Source organism: Cottoperca gobio, chromosome 7 (genome assembly GCF_900634415.1).
Source record: "Cottoperca gobio chromosome 7, fCotGob3.1, whole genome shotgun sequence".
NCBI classification, from domain to species: domain Eukaryota; kingdom Metazoa; phylum Chordata; class Actinopteri; order Perciformes; family Bovichtidae; genus Cottoperca; species Cottoperca gobio.
Window position 1 is genome coordinate 10,466,052 of NC_041361.1, and position 21,636 is coordinate 10,487,687.

Below are 21,636 nucleotides of genomic sequence, written 5' to 3' on the forward strand. Positions count from 1 at the left end.
GGGTGTGTGTGTGTTTAAAGGGGAGGGCTGCCTGCTGCATGTCCCCTTCTGCCACCACCGAGGTCACGGCTGTGTGTTGTAAATAAATAATGCTGGGGGAATTAAAATCTTAAAATCTCACATTATCAATCTGAAAGTGCGCACCATCAAAACAACACATTTAAAGATATCACCTCGGACTTTAAGTAACTGGGACGGACATGTTTCACTATTCGATTACCAGAACTAAAAAAGAATCGGCAGATTATGCAATAATGAAGATAATCTTTAGTTGCATCCTTACTTATGTGTAAAGATAGATTTAAACGCTGGTAAATTAGTGCAGATGCTGATATATCGCAGGCTATTCCTGAATGTGTATTTGTTTTATGTTGTTTTTAACTATAGGCAGCAACATGTATATCTTCTGTAATCAGTATTGCTTAATTAACATGAGAGCAATGTGTTTTCCATGATTTCATGGATGAATACATTGAACCTTTAACCTTCATTGAGGTCATAATGTGCATTTGGTGAATGATCTATTTGAAACATATGAACAAACAAACAAACAATGGTACATTTAGTTTGGGACAGTTCTGGCCTGCTTGATTTATTGTCATGTTTTAAGATATTGCTGGTGGTGAATGAAAGAACTGGTCTAAACAACCTGCCACCTTCCAGTGGTATTATTAATGAAAATGTAAAATCATGGAATCTCTCTTTTCCTGTCACAAGAAATGAGTTTCACTAATAAACATAATGTTTTATAAAGACGGTGAAAACAGTGGAAACAATCTGATGACATTTTTGTTGTTTTTCCTTAAAAGATATTTACCCAGGGATTTAATAATCTGAATTCTGTCAGCATCTTATTTATTAAACACTAAATGATGACTATTTCTCTACATTATTGGTTTAGTTTTAATGAGTATACAATGATTGTTATGTCCTAAAGAGTATGTCAAACTTAACATGTTTGATAAAGTTTTTCTTTTTCCAAATGTGTTAATTGGTTAATAAATAATAATAAAGTAGTTACAGCAATTTCATCTGATAGGGTTAATTTGGTTATGCTCGGTTCATGCAATCCTGATGGAGATTATTGCTCAAGACAGGACTTTTGATGACTGATCCATTTGAAAGAAAAATGTATTTCTGGAAGCAAACTGGGTCTCGCTGGCCAACTTCCCCTGGCATTATTATTGAAAATGTAAAAAAATGAAACTATGGCATAAAAAATTGGCTTGATGAAGATAACTTTAAAACAATGATTAAAATAGGGAATATATCAGATGACTGGTAACATCTTGTTTCTTCAAAATGTGAAGGCTACACAGGGTCAGCCACAAAACTCATGACTCCAATTTAAACTAGGCTACGCCTCCCATTCAAAATAGATATTTGAAGTCAGGCACGACATAGTCCTCTAAAGCAAATGAAAGAAGAATCCAATGTAACTGTGACTGTCTACAAAACCCTTTCTCTTATTATGTATGTAAGTTAGAGGGCAGCAGGCGCCTTACATGCACAGCAGACTACTATTGGACTTCCTGCACCAGTATTAGTCAGACTATGACACGTGTCTATCCATCCATGTTCAATGACTGATCAATTATCAAACAAATCCCTTATAGGGATTATATCTTCTGGGCACTGCAGCTGTGTAATCTATACTTCAATCAGCTGTCCCCTGATCAACATCTTTGAGACCAATTTGGCTTGCATAAAAAAAGACCTGACTCATTTCATTCTTTACTGTTCCAGTTTATCTCTCATCACATATCAGCTGCTGTATCAGATTTTTGGGAAAGTTACAGCTTGCAGTTTGTCGTGAGTGTGTAAAATAATCATGGACCGAAAGATCAGTAAGGCTCTCTTGGTCCAGATCTGTCCTGGGCTTTCTCTCAGCTTAGAGACCCGACCTGTCTAACACGCCCAGCTGCCACAGCTCGAGAATGTAGCTCAAGAAGAGTTGAATCAGGTACATTTGGGACTTTATCTGTGCCTGCTTTTATGACCTGCCCTGTTGCTAGCACTTTCCCAGATCTATCCTCAAGCCTAATTATGTCTGCATAGTCTCCTTTGTGGCTTCATATCTGTCTGTTATCAGCCCTGGCAAATTTATCTCCACATTTCTTCAGTGAAAGTTGTCTGCTGAACAAATCCCTCTGTCTCTACAAAGCCAGTTGGAATGATCCCACTGTGAAAAAGGATACACAGAGGGAGAAGTGAGATGGGCTTCTGCCCTCACAGACAGGGAGTTTGGCCTCTCTGATACTCAAACAACCCCCCCTGCAGTGTTAAAAATAACCATCTGACTGACCAGACAGACTGGGGCTTTGAGGGAGTGTTATCTCTCTGGAGTTTGTACAACAACCAGGCAGACAGAAAACACACACACACACACACACACACACACACACACACACACACACACACACACACACACACACACACACACACACACACACACACACACACACACATAGATAGAGAGAGAGCAAGCACAACAGATGGAAAAAGAAAACACTGGCATGCAGATATTACATGCTGACAATTATTTTAACCAACCATTGGGAACATTCTTGGCTATTTTGATTCTTGTTGGAAATGTTGTATTCTTTGTGACAGTGTGGCGTTCTGCACCTCAAACCTGTTGCTTTTAATGCTTCACTTTGCCACCAGATAATTGGTAAAGAAAAAATATTGTTGTTACATAAGTGTATATATTTAAAGATAAATCTGACAGCTAATCACACACTATGGCTGCTACAACCAAAAGGTTGTGGGTATAATTGTGACGAACCTGAAGAGTAAACAAATGTGTTTACAAGTAGCTTTGATTTTGAGAACAGATATTTCTGTTTTGGAAATGTGTCAGATTTCTTCCCTTTTTTAAATAGGATCTATACATGAGTTTGAAATGAAACTCCTCAGATTGGATAGGCCTGAATGTTTGCGTTGTTCCTTTAAAAAAATACAAAATGTAAAGTTATGTTAGTTTTTTCAATGTATACAGAATATCACAGCAAAACCTACCAGGAATAATGCCAAACAATACATATATAAACTATTGTGTACATGCTTATTCATGAAGTCCCGAATCAGTCAGGCTTGTCTTACATGAAGCTATTTATATTTTCTAGTTTAGCACTTCACTTTGTGAGGTTAGTGTGACGGAGAGAAAATGTGAACCTGTTATTTTATCTTAATGACATTTCATGCAAGTGATACGTGGGCTGTTACGGCTGTTTAAATATGATGATGTATAAGCCGTGTAAAATAATCAATCCCCTACCTTCTACTGATATTATTAACTATTAATTATAGATCTCAATTTTTTTGTTTAATAATTTTAAGAAAATTAAAACACAATCGCACACAATGACCCCGTAAATCTCTCAAATGAAGCTTCACTGCTGTAAACAACATAACTCAATGTTTGTCTGTTATCTGATGACCTCTACTGGTCAATGAGAGAATTGCAAACATCAGTGGTACAAAATAGTGTGAACAGCACAAACTGTTGAAAAATACAATCCTTTATTTAACATATACAATATTACATGTCTGTTTTTGAATTCCTTTACTGACCATGGTAACGGTGATGGTACATTATTGGCCGACAGAAATGTAAAAAAATACTTTGAAAATGTGTCGTAATAAAAGGTATATAAAATGTGTCTCATTGTGGAATAATAGAAAATAATACTCCTTTTAAAAATATATTTACAATAAACCCAATGGTGATACAAGACACCAGCTTCATGCTGTTAGAATATGTACAACTAAACAGCTCAATGTGCTTGTGTGCGGATAATAAGTGGTCATTTTATATAAGTTAAATATGCTTTACACAACAGGTAACGTGCTTTGATAAGAGCATGTTTTACATTAGTTTCTTGCATTAAAATTAAAAAAACAAAACAAGGCATCTATAGTTTTTGTTGCTTTGGTCATTTTAGGGAAAACTCATTTGTGCAATTTTACTGTATTTCAAAGAAAGTCCAGAATGACATGCTCCTCCTCTTCTCGATAAGATGATGAGTAATTGTGCAATGCCAGATTTCCCTTTCTGCCATGCCAATGGGGGACTTAGACAATTATAAATATTGAACTGTTCTGTGTTAATTATTCAGATTTGGAAATGTATTTTATTAGCTGAATATAATAAAAATAATTATACTTTGATAAAATGTCCCAATAGTTTTCTATTTGGGGCCTTTTGGTTTGAGGCACCAGAAATATGGCAGATGAAAATTAGGCTACGGAAGAAAAAAAAAAAAAAGCCCCAGGAGCCAGTCTAGACATTGGTGCTCAAAGTAATATGGTTTTAATATAATGCAGTGACTGTGTGAGTCATTAGCTTGAAATTATGCTAATGATATGCACCTTGTGCAGCTGGAATGTGGAGCATAATCCCTTCTGGAGTTTTTCAATTGTTTGTCCCTGTTTCATCTCGATGCTCCCGTCTAGATGTCCTGCTTGAGTTTCCCAATGCTGAAGTCACTGTCATGGTCCAGTTTGGAGAGCGTCTTCCTCACCCGCAGGGCAGTGAGGCGGGCTGTTGGGCTCTGGTACCAACACTCCTTCATGATCTTCACAATGGCAAACAGGATCTGGACACACAGAGACAAATGTTAAATACCTCCCACTAAAATTAAACGAGTGTGGCACCGTTATTATGTGTCCTACAGAGTGTGTGCTCTATATTTTACCCATTAGTTTGTTTTTCAAATGTGGGAAAACCTGCTTCAAATAGACCCCATCCCGCTGCCAGTAGACGAGTATGCTTTTTAGTTTTTCTTCTGGTGTGTCGGGCAGCATAGTAAACAGTAGAAAGTAGTTCCAGTGGTTACTTCTTTTTTATATCTGTTACTTCAATCAGTCTCTCTTCAAACTCTCAAACCAGAGTTGGTGATTGTTGGAACAGTGGAAAAATGAACAAAGACGGTTTTGCGGAGTTATGAATAAACTGTGTTTTACAACGATCAGGTAAAATGACTTTTTTCTGTCAAAGGAGTCTGGAGGCTTTGAGGAGAGCATATTAATGCTTTGTTTTGTACGTTAATACATTATAGTCATTTCCTAAATTCTTGTTGATTTTATTTATTATATATTCACTTCAATGCGCATCATGGCATCATGCCGAAAAAGCGGCGACAATGAGCGGGTTCACGCGGGTGTCATGTTCCATCACTGCCTATTGGAGCTGGAGGCAACAAATACCTGTGACTTGTGCAGAGTAATTTCTCCTGAGAATAATGCTGATTGTAACCTTTCAAATCCAGATGTTAGTGGGTTTTTTCCAGTGGGAAAGGGGCTTTTGTGAGTATATTATCAAGTGTGTATATTTATTAGTTTGCTTGCAGGCCTATTTATCTTTCATATCTTTCATGTGCTAAAGTTTGGAAGCGGTGATAACTTTTTGCAACCCTGGGAAACATATTTGCACTTTTGTGTGTGTGTGTGTGTACATGGACATGTGTGGATGTGTCATCAGATGGCCTACAGGATGGGAATGGAGCCTGTTGTGCAGACTGGGCCTCTGCAGGTCCACACACACCACCTTCTTCATCTCCTCAAAGCTGGGATCTACGGGCACCAGGTCAAAGAAGGGAGGGCGGTACTCTTCTACGATCCCTAAAACAATCCAAAACAGAAAGAAATAAGACGCAGTGTGCTGTTTCATCTCCAGTTGAGCAGAATAACAACCACCAAACAATCACAACAACAGTCTTGGTTGTAAGATGCAGTGAGTGACTGTAATGTTAAATATTGTAAAAAGAAAACCTCATTATCAACCTCACAAATCTCTAATTTACCTCCACAGATATTTTCATAATATTTTCATTTCTCTTCATGCAAGGCCTGAAATAGCACACTTGGAAATTGAGATAGTGGGAGTGGGAGTTTTGTAAAGTATGTTTGGCCAAACAAGAGAGCAGGGGAAGATATCAATTCCCTGGCGACTACACTTGGATGGAGAGCTGCAAGGCCTGCTGTGTGTTTATGTGTGTGTTTGTGTGAGAACACACACATACACACATACAGTTATGAATCTCTATCCATCTAGAGTAAGCGTGTTTGTGCCTGTGTGTGTGCGCGGTCGTTTGAACATGGATGTGTTCTTGCATCTACAAATTGTGTGTGCCAGCATCTGGACTATGTACGAGTGAGTGCTGACACCAGATAAGACTGTTTATAATTACTGCAGTGCTAATCATGAGAGAGGATAGAAGAGACAGACACAGACTAGGAAAACATTGGAGTGCTGAGAGACGTGGGACTGACTGCCTCTTATGTATACAGAGCCAAACAGACATGACAGAGAAAACACATTTTCCACATGATATGCCTAAGCGGATTGGAAATACATCAACTTTTAAAAGATACATTGATATAGAAATACAATAAGTATAATTTTATTCCTGAATATTAAACAGGTAAAAACTAAAATCTCTAAATATCTCTCTAAGGCAGGGTCTTTCTTTTTCAGGCCAAAGACCCCCAAACTGGTGTAGCGTGGACCAGGGACCCCCTACTGTATATATTGTATAGAAGAGGCATGGAGAGGTCTGTGCGAAGGGGGGGGCTTGGTGCGTGGCAGACAAATCCCGGTGTGCCGTGGGATTTTGAAACAATTAGGCCTATTGCATTTAACTGTACTTGTACAAGGTTATGAATGACTTTTTATTTACTTCAGTGTTTCCCCTAGGTTTACTGCTCTGCGGGGTGCTGCCTGGCAGGTTTGTTTAATTATCTCCTTACCTTTCCTCCGCTCTGTCTTTGACTGTAAGTGTGTGCACTCGTGCGCGTGTGTGTGGGTTCGGAAGCGGAGCTCCGCCCTTCGCGAAGCAGAGCAGAGGAGAGAATGTAAATACGCAAAGCAACTGAAACGTGCACATAAATGAGATAAATGACATAAGCGTTTAGTTTATTTAATAAAAGAGCACCTGTTCAATGTGAAAGGTCTTATATGCTTTGGCCTAAATATAAATAAAACAATCATAAAAAAAAAAGAAATCTGTCAAAGCGAAGCCGTTTTAGCCATTTGCGCACGGTGGGAAATATTAGAGTGTGACACATCAAAGGCTCTCGGCTAGTGTGAAGGAGAATAGCTTCTTACAAGGACCAGGCTAAATAAATGTCCACAGAGTGATAACAGTGATACGATGTGTTAGAGAGGGGATTCTGCCCGGATATGAACTCAGGTGTGCCTTGAGATTTTGGCTTGGTCTTTGGTGTGCCTTGGCCGCAGAAAGTTTGGGAATCCCTGCTCTAAGGGACTGTAAAGCAACAACATTCTAACGGTTGTCTTCTTACCATTGACAATTGTCCTGCGGGTAATTTCCCAGAAGACCAGGCCCAGGGCCCAGATGTCAGTTTGCTTGTAGGACTCAAAGACGTCCATACGAATAGTCTCATCAAGCACTTCAGGGGCCATGTATCGCTTGGTCCCCACGCGAGGGTTGTTGCCCACATCGAGGTAGTCGTGGGACTGAGAGTGTATCACAGCCAAACCTGATGAGAGTAGGCACAGAGAATAGATGCAACCTTTTAATCTACAGGGAATTACAAATCTAATGCAAATCAGCATGAAACAGCTGTTTTGTCTCATCACATTATTCTCAACTAACAGCAGACGTTGGAAACAGATACAACTAGAAGTCTAGTGGATTAATTGTGATTTTACTGTTCTTGCTTCAGCACAAGCCTCACCAAGGTCAGCGATGCAGCATTGCCCGTTCCGCTTTACCAGGATGTTTCGGCTTTTCAGGTCTCGGTGGGCGATAGCTGGCTTCTCCTGGGAACTGACAATCTCAGTGTGAAGGTGGACCAGACCACAGGCCACAGACAGGCACATCCTCAGGCAGCTCTCAGGCTCCAAGCTGCTGTACTGGAGGAAGTCGTAGAGTGAACCCAGCTCATGAAAGTGGGTGACGAGCCACAGCTGGGTGCTGGAATTCTTGGATGTCATGTCAGAGGCTATGAAACCTAAAGCCAGAGTAAAAAAGTAAATGACACTGCACCTTTTTTTGCACAGAAAACGTTTCACAAGAAAAATGTATTTGGAACTTTAATCTGCTGCCTTACCCAGTATGTTGTCGTGTCGCAGCTGTACAGTATTGTAGATCTCTGTCTCTCTAAACCAGGACTGCTCGTCCCTAGAGGAAAAGATCTTGACAGCCACGCTCTCCCCCATCCAAGTTCCCCTCCACACCTCCCCGTACCTGCCTTTACCTGGAAACAGAGTGACACAATTACATGACTGCAAAGTAATAAAGAAAAGAGGGCAAAGAAGAGCAGCAGTGGTGAGGAAGGAGACTGACCGACACACTGGACAAGTGAGATCTGTCTAGCCATAGTCCTTTGGACCAGATAGGGCAGCCCTGTCCCGCTGCCTGATGTACAAAACTCATCAAAGATATCCTGAGACAGAGACACAGAAATAATGCAAATGTCAGATCCCAAAACACCTTGCACATCTTTTGATGGTAACATCAAATGTCTCTTACGCCGTATGTGGGGTCATCTCCATTAGGGACCTTGAGCATGGTGACATCTTGGTCTTCAAAGTTCTTCAGTCTGCCGTGTGGACTTCTGAAGCGCAGGAACAGCATCAGGCAGCACGCGCTGGCAATCGTGATTAATAGCAGCAAAGACAACGAGATCCACAGCTCTGGACGATTGAACACTGGAGGCGTTGTTGTCGGCTCTCCATCTAGATACACATACCCATTCAGACACACAAACACACACACACACACATTTTTGAGTTTGTGGCGCCAGTTGAGAACATTGAGGAGAAGAGGTTTAGGGTTATTTTTTTTATCAAAAGGTAAAACACACTAGTAACATGACATTCAAGGCATCATCAGTCCAAAGGAAAGCCACACTGAATCAATCTTGCTCTAACTGACCACAAGGGGGAACCAGCTACTATCTCGAAGGAAGCTTTGAATCCCATCAGTACAAAGTAATGCAGGATGTGCACTGAACTGTTTGACTAAGAGGAAAAAGACACTCAACTAGGAGGCTCAGTTTCACAGTGGATATTTGTAAAAAACTTTGGGTACTGACTAATATTTGGAGGTGGTGTGGTGAAGGCGTTGCACAGATTCTCTCTGCAGCAGTAGACAAATAAGCCCGTGAAGGAGGTGGTGCACTGCTCCCTTTCGTTAGTGATGGAGAAACAGCCCCTCTCCTCCTTGCCGTGCACCCAGGTGTAGAAGCAGATGTGGTTTCTGCAAGTTCCATTCACGCATGTGCCTTTTTCATTCTCGCAGGTACACAGCAGCTTCCCATCGCCTTCGGAGTCTGTAGCACAAGGAAGTACACACAGACAGTGTTGACAGAAAGGCTTAAAAGTCATTAGTTGATTAAGAAATACCACAGATGATTGACCTGGGAAAAGCAAAACCAAACACAGATTACATAAAACGTTATCTTAAAATGAGTACCGGTAGTAGTGATAAATTATACTAGTGAAGACATCTTGGCTTCCTCGAGGGGAAACCCTTGTGGTAATAGAAAGAAACCACAAGCTTTTTTTTGTTTTAAGCAACAAAGTTAATGCTCTTTACAACAGTGAACATTTTCTTCATCTGATCATTAACTCACCTGCATGGATAGCAGAGATCCACAGACCCGCCCCAACTAGCACCACTGTGAGCAGAGCAGAGCTTCCCATCTCTGTGAAACAGGAACAAAATAATCAATAGCAATTAATACAATCAAATGATGACATTGGGATAAGTGTTCTCTTTATCAGGAGCTGTCATTATGAAATTTAATTTGGGGAATTATGGAACAATGAGGCCTTTTAACTGCAATTTGATTGGAATTTACAGAATGTGACTTAATAGCGTCTATGAGGAGTCGAGCGGTGGTTAAAGCCCGGACTCTTTGGCAGAGGAAGCTATGAGGTCAAAAACAACAGTGCGAGGGCCCAGCCTGTCTGCCTGTGTTGTAATTGCATTGGGTGGGAAAAGGAGGCTTATGAGAAGGAGGCTGTACCAGCACTCCAGTGTGTTTGTGTATGTGTGCTCAGACTGCATGTGGCGCTGTGCTACCCGACTCCAGGCCTGTCGACTCCTCCACTACCCTGCTCGCAGAGTAAATATTGATGGCTGCGCTTCCTGCCATTGAGTGGCCCCACCCGGCTGGCCGGCGAGACTCAGGTCTGCTCATTGTTTAGGGCTGCACTGCCGAGGGTCACGCAAGCAGGAGGGCCGTACACGACTCAGCCTTTCTCACTGCTGAAGCACACTAGTCTGTAACTTGACACCAAGTTGTGCTTAGATAATATGTTAAAAAGTGACACAATGTAGTTGAAAACATTGTGTAAATATCTCCTCTAACAGATGGTTTGTTTTATTGCTACATACAATGTGCTAAATATGAAGTACATAAATTGTGTAACACGTGTTTCCTAAAAGCCTCTTGAGGTTTTTATGCTCGGTGCACAATTTAAACTATTCTTTGTGATTTCATTTCAATCGTTTTTTGTAATCTCGTGGTGTCTTTGTTTGTCGCTTCTTTAATCATCAGAATGCGAGAAATTTGTATTATATGCAACACCTGAAGTGTGTCCTCTAACCTCTGAGTGGGGCTTATATTAAATCACAAATTTGTACAATTGGATGTACTGAGATAGGCGCCGATTGGGCTGTGTGCATTCAGATACACGAGACAGTCGCAGCTGACTGAAGTCCAAAAAGGATACAAGATGGTTCCTAATGACTTCCACCAAGAACTGGCACTTATGAGTCTTTTTCCTGTGTCACTGCCCAAAGAACAATGCAGGACAACATGTGGCTACACAACTTTACAGGTCTAGTTTTGCCTTAAAACTAAGTGGAATTTATCAATAGAAATACTTTGAGCATCTTCAAAGACGACTTCGGCAAACCATAATGCAAAAAAAACAAAACGGAAAAAGGTTTCATTGATTACCTGTAATGCATTTTTCTACCCTGACGGCAGACATTTATGTGGTGAAATGATCAACTAAGAGGCCTAACACTAGCTTGAAATAAGTAACACATCATACAACTAACTGGACAGGTGGCAATTAAGAGCAGGATCCCTTCTGAAAACTCTCGAGGGTAAAGAAAGGTGCGTGAAAATTATTTATCTCTCTAGGAAAACCTATAGTAGGTTTACTTCAGGGCTGCTATGTGGTATTCATTGGATCAGTTATAAGTAATGCCAACGTAACTGCATTACTATGGTAAAGGAGATCAATTGAAAGAATCGCTCAGGGTTCAGCAATTTCGAATTGATATAAAAATTACTTTTTTTTTTTACATTACTGTGTACCAGTTGTTGCTTAAATCTACTATAGCCATTACTAACAGAAACAAAACCTCATTTACAAATCTAATGGAAGAAAAAAACAAAAAAAGCACTGAGTTGAATCACCACACCAACGATTTACTTCTCTCAAATGCTTACGGAAAATAAATCACACCAGTTAGACGGTGTGTTCCCACAACGTGCACAGCTGTACACAGATGTAGAACACTGAATCGGATTCAAACTGTAACATTCGATTCATCAACTTCCATTTTCTTCAGACAAACAGGTTAACCAGGTGTTTCTTATGCTTATGAAATGATTAATCACTGTCTCATATTTCCCAAGAAAGATATACTACTTTATATGAATAGAATCCAGAGGCCGTCTGTGTGAATGAAAATGAAAGATTGCTTTCTAAAATAGGCATATTTTCAAGATTAGCCATTGCTTGCTGCAAGTGAAAAGCACAGCATGTTTTATAATCAAATATACGTATAGAAAGCCTACCTCATGTCTCCCACAGCCAATAACCCTTGCACTTGAATACATCTGGCAGTGGAACTTACGTCAGCACAATACTACGGATATCCTCCTTTAGTTTTGATACATCTAGCTAGATTTATTTAAGTACAAACCACAGGAAGCCACCTGATCCACATTACCTTCGTAATAAGTTGTGTCAAATGTCACTATGTGACTATTTTTTTTTTATTCCAGTAATGTTTTACCTGCTTTCTTTAAAATGCATAAAATCTAAGAATACACATACAGACAACTGGCTGTCTTGAGAAAATGAGAACAGAGGGTTATCAAAGAGTCAAATCAAAGATCAAATCTCTGCTCAATTAAATTTCCATTTCTCATGAGAAATATGATCAAAATGTCTGACAAACTATCTGTAGACTTTATTGCTATGCGAGTAAACTGTGAGGCTCCAGCTCAACAGATAAGAACCCACTTCACCCTGCTCTGATACGCTAAAACCACAAGCCATATTTTACCAAATAGAAAAAAAGCACTTCCTGTGTCATGCAGCCGACATGTCAGTGGTGGTTAATCTGAGGGTCTAGTAGACGAATAGCCTAAACACAACTCCACCCGCAGCATGAATTTATTCCCAGAGGAGCGTGACTGTGTCTTATTTCACTTGATATCATTTTTATCATCCTGACATAGAGCAGTAATCATGCCCTCCATCGCAGGCAGCCTCACTTTAGATTCCAGCACACTTCCTCTCTGAGCTATCTCCTGCTTGTCTCCATTCTGTCCAACGCTACACCCTCGTGACCCAAGGGGAAAAGATCCATTGTCATTCTCTTCCTCTCATCTACAGAGCTTTAACTCGGGGGGGCAGATCTCTCATTCCATCTGGATGACTATGTGGTTATAGCGGTGGATGGATAGCACAGCAGCCTCCAACAACCCCTCCACTGGGCCTCACCACAACAGAAAGCCCCATTACTCTGTCTCTGGAAAGTAACATTAAGCAGTTTAACTGTAAAAGCTTCTATCGTGTGGTTTGAATTGCAAAAAACATCACATTCAGTTCTTTTTTATTGACATAGCCACACATATAAAACGCTTGTGTTCTTTGTGTGTTTTAAGTAGTAAAAACATCTTGCGAGCGACTGTCTGCTAGTTACAGCGACAGACTGATTGTATCTTCATTTCACAAACAAAGTAAGGCTTGGCAGGCTTTATGGCTCAGTTACTCTCGGCATGCTCTCACATGCATACCTACGATGAATGCATGTCTGGGGAAGAAAGGGAGGAATATTCCTCAGACAGACTGAGCACAAATGTGTCATTGCTTCAAAAGATAAAGAAATATAAGGGACAAAAACATGTCGGTGTGGGTATGGGAACAGGTGACACACACCTGATGACACGGACCAACAACAGCAGCACCCACCTGGAAACATCCTATGTGACTTCTATCATGACCTATACGCAAAAAGGGCAAATGTCTCCTCTATGTGAGTGTGTGTGTGTGTGTGTGTGTGTGTGTGTGTGTGTGTGTGTGTGTGTGTGTGTGTGTGTGTGTGTGTGTGTGTGTGTGTAGGTTGGGTGCAGGAGAGGGATGAGATCAGAAGTTAGTAAAAATACCTCAACATTGTACTGTGTTTGAGTATATGCTAAATACTATAGAATAGGCTACTTAATATAGATTATAATTATAATACATTATTATGGTTTATCGTATTAATAACAACACAGCATCGCGACACAGGAGATGCCTTTAAGAACATCATTTACTGCGGTTAATTTGACACCTTGGTCTAGTAGGCCACTTCTTGACACCTGTTGGTTCACATCTGGAAATACGTGCAGTGATGCATGGCGCTGTCAGAGGTGACTTAACGTTCAGTGTTCGCTATAATTCACATTTTAAGATAGTTATGAATCACAGCACAACATAAAACAACCACAGAAAGAGAAAAATGATGCTTTACTCTATCAAACCTTACCTGTTTTCTACTCTCCTTTTAACGTGACAGACGTAAACGCCGCACGTCACCCATATCAAAGTTAGCTTGAAGTGTCCCTTCAAAGTATTTCAAGTCAGAAGTTGAAATTAAAATAAAAGTGGCTCCATTTGAAACTAAATCGTTTAACTTTTCGTCCCAACTGCAGATGTTTACATCCTTTCTTGTCCGGTGACGACCAACCGCCGTTTCTGGTAAAAGTTCGCCCGCAGTTTTTCCTCTTTGCTCCCAAAATCCAAACTGCCCGCTCGTTTAACAACAACAAAGTTACATTTACATGTGGAAGAAGTGAAAAATTAAAAAGCAAAAAAAAGCTGGCAGCTGTGTCCTGACGACAAACAGCTATCTTATATCGGCCCAAATCTGCGCTGATAACAACATCGTCGTCGGTTAGGAACCAGAGCAGACTCCTTCCGCTCGGAGAGCCTGGAAGTGAATACTTTCTGCAAGTCTTCTCCTATTAAGTATGAACGTTTTTTTTTGCTGTTGTGTTTAACCCTGATCTAAAGGCAAGATTACAGATGTTTAAATAGTATACAGCTTTGTCCCACCCCTTATTGTCCCGCTGCAAAGGGTCGGCTCTGTCTGGAATGTGTTCTCATAGCGGTTTTCCTGTTTCTTGCTAAACCTCTCATTTTCCTCTTTCCCCTGTGGACTGCTGTCTGCACTGCAGGAATGTGCTTCAAAGACCCCACCATGCAATAACATTTCTGCGTGTAAAAACAAGAACTAGCCTAGTCGTTTATCCACTACCCTTACCTTCCATTTTTAAGTTGGGGCTTTATCTTGTAGCCTATTTTGGCAACAATGATGAACTTAAAGATCCTCTCCATTTTTACAATGTTCATATGAAAATGATTTGCTTTGAATTATAACTTGAATTCCTCAAGGCTACCTTTATCTTTATACGCAGTATGCTATGTCTACTCCTCTTATTGAAAAATCGCAAATCTATGCTTATGCAAATAAGCAATAACTCTTTATTTTTTTTAATTGTCAATACAACATTCTCAGGGTTTGTGCGCTGGAGATTTAAAGTTTCCACATCACATTTGTGGTTGCATATTGGAGTAGGATAAAATCATGCTCATACATAGGAGTCTTAAACTCAGATTTAAGATGAGCACATAGAAACTTTCCCCCTGATGAATATGAACACAGCCTTTTAGTGTTAAACTCTGCACATACATCATTCTGTGATCTAATCTATGCGTCTAATGTATTTGGTGAGTATTGTAAAGCTTAAGTATCCCCTTAAATTGAGGATAACACAATGGTACACAAGTGCCTTTCTGTTGCTGCAGTCAAAGTGTCTCTTAATGGCAAATACATTTGTCTCTTGGATGCCAGACAGACTCGGCTGTGTGAAAGCACTTCATTCAGCAGAGCCTAAGAGAGATGTCTTCATGTCTGTAATATAAATTCCCCCCTTGTTCTCAGGCTCTGTAATCTCTGTTTTTGGCTTACGGCTGAAGAAACAGCTGGAGGCTCTCACATCAGCTGTCATGTAGAAAAAAAATGCAAATTGTGGTCTCTTTTTAATCAGCACTCAGTTTTTACTTATCTCTTTGATTTAAAGAGCCACACGGTCCTATTCCCTTAAGGTTTTTATAAAAGGCCTATTTGTTGTATAATCTACTTGCTTGATAAAGAAAACACTGTAGTTTTGCACCCACTTAATATTAGTGAATAGTCAATATTTTAGCTGTGGACAACATGCCACACAGCACATAAACTCAAAATGTAAGAGAGGTATTTATTTGACGGTTGACCTTAAGTCAAAGTTCCCCCGTGTGAAGAGGAAGTGAGCCATAACACTGGCAATATCATGTGGCAATGTCTGTAGACCTGTTCTATCTTAATGTTGAAGTTTGAAACTTTAAATCTTCACATGTAATTGACATGTTTTCATATAGGCCTAAATAATTACATAAAATATTTTTAAACACATCAAAGTAGCCATTTTGGTTTTATATTACCACCAATTACAGCTAATTGTTATGTAATGACTCAACACATTGGATTAAAAGATTACAGACCAGGGTTCAAAAGCCATCCAATGCCACACCAGAGAGCACATTATAGGCTTCCCTAAGAGGCTCAAAGTAACCTTATTGTGAGATAGTAACCTGGGTGACTTGCCAGGCAAGAGGCTCATCCGTCACGTGAATGCCTGTTAAGCAAATGTTCCATTTATAGGATGTAAATACAATATATTTGTGTCATAAAATTGGAAAATATTTTAGGGTAGTGTTGTGTCAGGGCAGTAACTTTAATATCTATTTCTGTTTCAGTTAATGTACAATAACAAATGTGTTTTACGTCCTGTAACCACACTAATATACAGTATCGTGGTTCTTAGATGCACAAATCAGAGGTGAAGTGCAGTAAAGAAAAACTGGTTCACTTGAAAAGGTCAGTAAATTTAATCCAAGCTTGCACACACACACACACACACACGCACACACACATTTTCTCATCTGTATCGCATGTTATCAAGAGGTAGAAGACCTAAGCTTTGTTGTGTCTTTTGAAATGATGCTCACATTTTTTGTAAGAAAAGTACCTAAATATATACATATAAGTTTTTAGATAACACATTTAAATATATTTTGTAGTAATCAAAATAGGTATTGCAGTTATAGCTTTATGAGTTGTTAGTTTTGCTTTTATCATACACATTATCAAGTTGATGTATTTTAAAATGCCCCAATGCAAGCTGGACACCAAAAGAGATGTCTTGCCTTGACAGATGCTTAATGTATAATGCCCAACAGATTATTACCAAAATATTTCCTGAGTAACATTGTGTACAAATACGTACAAATACATTTGGTATGCTATTGGTATATTGCAAGCAGAAATTCTGGTGTCCAATAAAAGGCCATCAAATATTGGTATATTGAGCACCGGCAGATTTGAATACCAGCAAAATAAAAAAGATATCTTTTTCTGTATCTTCGCTGCTAACATCGTTCATATGCCAGTTTGGAGTCTTACAATTCTGTGGAATAAAAGCACAATAAAGGCATCCGGTATCTGCTACATGTTGCATACAAAGAAGATTGGATAACCTTTAGATAAAACTTGGTGACTGATTTAATTTATAAACTTCTGTAAAATGGACTTTTTGCTGTGTTTGAGGGATTGTAGGAAACACAAGAATACTGAGAATGTGTCTGCTGAATGAACAGTTTTGATCTCAATCAGACAATGTATGAGATAGCTACGATTAACTTCCTGTTTCTGTTTCCCAACAGCCTTACTCCCTCTGCATAGTGGAAAAATAACCAAAGTTTATGAATCTTACAACAGTTGGGTGCTGACGCATTTCCATAGCTTGGTCTCGTAAAAAGCAGCCACAGTCTCTGACGCGACCATGTGGCATGAAGATGTTTTGTCTCCCTTTCCTCTGTTTAACATTGCAGTCGTTTTGATGAACTATGACATGAATTAATTTGGCCATTGCTCACATGTATACAGTATTTGCTGTTGCTTTGGTTGTCTTTGGTTACAGTTAAATACCATGATCGCACTCTACTTGGAAATCATTCACAAAACACAGATTAGTAAAATCCTGAATATGGAATACTGTCATTGCAGGTGTTTGTGGTCAGTATAACTTTTCATACCTGTGAGACTCAATCTATCAATCCACAAGGTAGGGGTCAGCCATGCTAAGACTCATCACCGTATATCTCGAAAACCAAATAACAAATAACCAAATATAACCTAATTTTCAGCATTCCAAATATGCAGAAAGATACATCACACCTAGCAAATTCAGATGGCTCCAGTTTTCTCATGTTCATCCCAAACAAGGGTTCAAATCCATCGATGTGTTTCCAATTCCTTAGTCTTCTGTTAAAACAGGCATCGCTGTAATCACATGCTCATCCCTTATGCACGACTTCATCACAGTGAAGTTCTCTGAGGAAAAGAGAATAAAGCCTCAGTTTTTGCTTGATGAACGTTTGGACCCCTTTGTTTTTCTTTGTTTTTCTTTTTCTTTTTCTTTTTCTTTTTCTTTTTCTTTTTCTTTTTCTTTTTCTTTTTCTTTTTCTTTTTCCTGCTGCTGCTGCTCCTTCTTCTCTCTCTTCTTCTCCTCCTTGATCTCCTTGTACTTCCAGATAGGAGGCTCCAGGTAGCCCTTCTGCGCTTTCTTCTTTTTCTCTTTCTTTGGAGTGGACTCCTGAGATTTTGTCACTTCAATCTTGGGAATACAGCCTGAGGGGAAAATGCTGTTTCTGTGTCCCATGCTACGGGGAATGAAGCCTCCTATGCCATGCTCCTGGCAGCAGGTCAGAGATACGGAGGTGGCTGACGCACCAGAGTGAGAAGCTGAGGTGGTGACGGAGCCTTTACTGTGGGACACTGTGCTCTCCTCCAACTCCTTGATGCTGTGCTTTTCAAGTAGTTCAGAGACGGCAAACCGTCGCTTCCCAATCTCTGGGGGGCTGGAGGGACAGAGTGGATGGCAACCAGTGACTACGAGGGGACTGTGGATGCCTGAGGTCATCCGCACCATATGGTCCATGACCCCGTTGTCTTGGGGGTCTTGATGGAAGCTGAAAGAGAGGCTATCTTTTAAGCGCTGCCTCAGCTTCTCACCGGCTGTTTTGGTGACGGTGGCCTTTGCTACCAGTTGCTTCAGCGCAGGCCACTCAGGAATGTAACTTTCGCAGAACTGCACAGCGACAGAATGAGCGTTCAGGCGGCGTAGTCTCTTAACGGTCTCAAAACTTCCTGTCCTTAGGGCCCAATCATTTAGACTTCTCCCTTGGACCAGGTCTATTGCATTCATATCTGCACCTGCACATGAAAAGAGAAGAAAATACAGAGTAGAAACGATGACAGTAGTCACTAATCACTGGACGCTGAGGGACGTGAGGAAATCAATTACTCCTTCAGTAAAATTACCCCACCATGTGGTCACTTTTGGAGCACAATTCATTGAATAGATGCATAGCGTTAACACTTCCTGAAGTGTATCAGGCCATTTCACTGCAATGGTGACAAGATAACGATTGCAGTTAGGTGAAAACAATATACTAAAATCAGGTCCGAGTTCTTAGGATTTGCTCTAAAGCAACTTTTTGGTTGTAATAAGATGTGTCTATTTCAAAGACTGTGACAACCCGCTTAATGAATAATCAAGGCTTTAAAGCAAATCCAAGAACATCAGGCTAAATTTCAAACATTTCTCTTAAGTTTGCCTGTCAAGCTATCTGTCTCTGACATATTGAACTTTGAATAGAACGTGGTTGGGTTTTTTATCGTGCTATCCTGAATGTCTCCCTGTACAGTTTATACAGGAATAACCCCTGCATCCCAGAGTTCACAGATGAGACGTCCTGGTTTACGTTTAACATTTAAAGTTTTTAGTATTTGTTTTCCTGTGCAAGTTTATGAATTGTACACAATAGTTGTCATCCTTGCATTCTAACTGTTGATTTTGTTTTTGTCCTAAACCATTAGAGATATGTACCATGGGTACTGCACCAATCTGGGCTGACTGCATCTGAATAAATCTATTGAATAAATCTATACACATCAGATGTTCCTTCTGTGTAAATGAGGAAACCCTGCAAAGTTGATTTGAGGTCGTATGTACCATAAACGTACCATGCATTAGCAAAGCAGACACACACTCTTCTTGGCCCTGCAGGCCAGCCTTGATGAGGGCTGTGAAGCCACGGGGATCCCTGACTTCGGTGTCCACACCAGAGTAGAAGTTAAGGATATAGTTTACAATGGTGCTGAAGCCTGGATTGTAAAAAAACAACAACCTGATGTTAATATGGTAGGTTGATTTGAGACTAGAAGTTGAGGTTATGTGTTGTCGTCATCAGCCATACCTGCCTGGGCAGCAATCATGAGGGCAGTATTGCCATCATTGTCTTGGTGATTGATATCTATTAACGGACATGTGTGCAGCATGGTGACAATGTCCATGAATCCCTTGGCCACAGCCTGCATCAGTCCATTCTGAGAGGGAATAAGGTAAAACAAAATTGACCTTCATGAAAGTATTTAACGTTGTCCGTAATATAGAATATTCACTTTGTGTCAAAGTCACCTTTCTTGTGTGATTAAAAGGAAATTGAAATATATCTCACCTTGCCATTGTTGTCCAGGTCCATGGCCTCGTCTTTAGTGACTCCTCTCTCCAGGACCCTGAGCAGGGATGTGGGCTCATTCCTAGCGCAGGCCTCGTACAACGTTTTAGCCGGCTCTGTATACTTTTCATCCATTTCATAATCGGGAAGCACTGAGTCATCAGAAAGCACACTTCCTGAGTCCGAATCATCCAGGAGGATCTCCGAGTCCTCGGATGGGCCTGCGCCCAGGTGGGGGTCATACTTTGAAGAAGCCATTGGACCCCCTTCTGCCTGGGATCACACCTGGGTGTCAGTACTGCTGCTCCACCCACATCTCGAGTAGGAAAATAATAATTGTCGTTATCGTGGGCACAAATTGAACATATTTTGTAGATTGTTTCCCCTTTTTTTAACCATCTATGAGACATACAATACATCTGAGCACTGAGTTGCAAAAGGGGTGTGTGTTAAGAGGGCATGACTTAACACCATTAAACTTTGAGTGCCTGTATGGAAAGATGCAAACCCTGCATTATTGTCAAACTGTTCATTTTTTATTCAGATAACTGAAGTGCCACTTGAAGTGAAACTTGCTACAGTGCTAGAATAATATCACAAATGGCCACACGCTGCTGATTTCAGCATCTAATATTCTTAAAACATTTGAACTGACATATCCCATGTTCCAATTCAGGTATTGTCAAAATGTGTGCTTATGTGTGAAATGTGTTGGGGGTTGAAAAAAAGAATTGTGTGCAAAAGGCATATCATTACAACTGCATTTAGTTTTGTGCCATCTAGGGTAGGATTTCGTATCATTTCTTCTCCTCAAAATAAGGATCTTAAACTAGGTCAAACATTACTGCTGGAAAGCCTTTGAAGTTAGCATGTTAAACTGGTCTGATGACCTGTAAGGGCCTTGTGTATAAGACCTAAAGAGGATGACCTCACCTCCGCCCTCCTGTTGGAACAGCTGATCCGTAAGTATGTGATTTACACAATGGATAAGCTGACTGTACAACATGCTTTTTGCCTCCGTTGGTTCACTAGCTCAGCCCATTATAGAACAGAAGAAGAGAGTGAGCAGTTATGTAATATTTTCACTATTATACACTTTAAGATAAACTCAGAAATATGTAAAAATGTGCAAGACATGCATATATATCTACAAATAAATACAGTACAGTAAATGATCAAGAAACACTGTATACATTTGCAGAAGCTCAGTCTGAAGGAAGGCATAGTAGGAGGAGTGGACTGGGTTGAGAAAGGCCATATGGTGCCAGGAGCAATGGGAGTCCAGGCTAGTGACAGCATCTGTCATGGTGTCTTAACCATGTCACACTGCTCTGCAGTACAAGTGGACTGGGGTATCCAGTGGTTTTCTGCTATAAGTCAATAAACTATACAAATACAAATGTTGTGTTTGTATGAAACCAGCCCTGAGAGTTCCTCAAGGCTCAGGCTTAAGATGGGATAGACTGAGTCATTCTGAATGTTTCCAAGGAGCTGCAGATGAGAGTGAGAAAGCGTGTGAATGCTCTCCAGTGACGGATTGAGGGTTTCAGTCGTCAAGCTGCCTTGGCATACATCACTACACTATATCTACACGAGACACACATATTGCACAAAAGCAGCGTTGCACCTGCTGACAATTTACTAGAAGAAGTAATAGCATCTTTCAGATAAACTCTCGTTAAATGCAAGATATAATTTAATCCCACAAACACATTTTCCTATCTCAGCATTGTGCCATGCAGAAG

The 21,636-nt window shown here is 40.3% G+C and overlaps 2 protein-coding genes across 2 annotated transcripts; both read right to left on the reverse strand.

The window, feature by feature from the left end:
- Positions 1 to 3,503: 3,503 nt before the first annotated feature.
- acvrl1 (activin A receptor like type 1) lies at positions 3,504 to 14,391 on the reverse strand. Its single transcript, XM_029435307.1, has 10 exons — positions 13,755 to 14,391; positions 9,607 to 9,678; positions 9,067 to 9,303; positions 8,502 to 8,707; positions 8,316 to 8,415; positions 8,080 to 8,226; positions 7,705 to 7,980; positions 7,309 to 7,506; positions 5,495 to 5,625; positions 3,504 to 4,601 (listed from the first exon to the last, which is right to left on the reverse strand). The coding sequence occupies exons 2-10, from the start codon at positions 9,674 to 9,676 to the stop codon at positions 4,455 to 4,457; spliced, it is 1,512 nt and encodes a 503-aa protein (XP_029291167.1). The 5' UTR covers positions 9,677 to 9,678; positions 13,755 to 14,391; the 3' UTR covers positions 3,504 to 4,454.
- A 2,132-nt stretch (positions 14,392 to 16,523) lies between these two features.
- ankrd33aa (ankyrin repeat domain 33Aa) lies at positions 16,524 to 20,199 on the reverse strand. The gene is made up of 4 exons (XM_029435315.1): positions 19,892 to 20,199; positions 19,631 to 19,760; positions 19,398 to 19,538; positions 16,524 to 18,584 (listed from the first exon to the last, which is right to left on the reverse strand). The coding sequence occupies exons 1-4, from the start codon at positions 20,147 to 20,149 to the stop codon at positions 17,725 to 17,727; spliced, it is 1,389 nt and encodes a 462-aa protein (XP_029291175.1). The 5' UTR covers positions 20,150 to 20,199; the 3' UTR covers positions 16,524 to 17,724.
- Between the last annotated feature and the right edge of the window lie 1,437 nt (positions 20,200 to 21,636).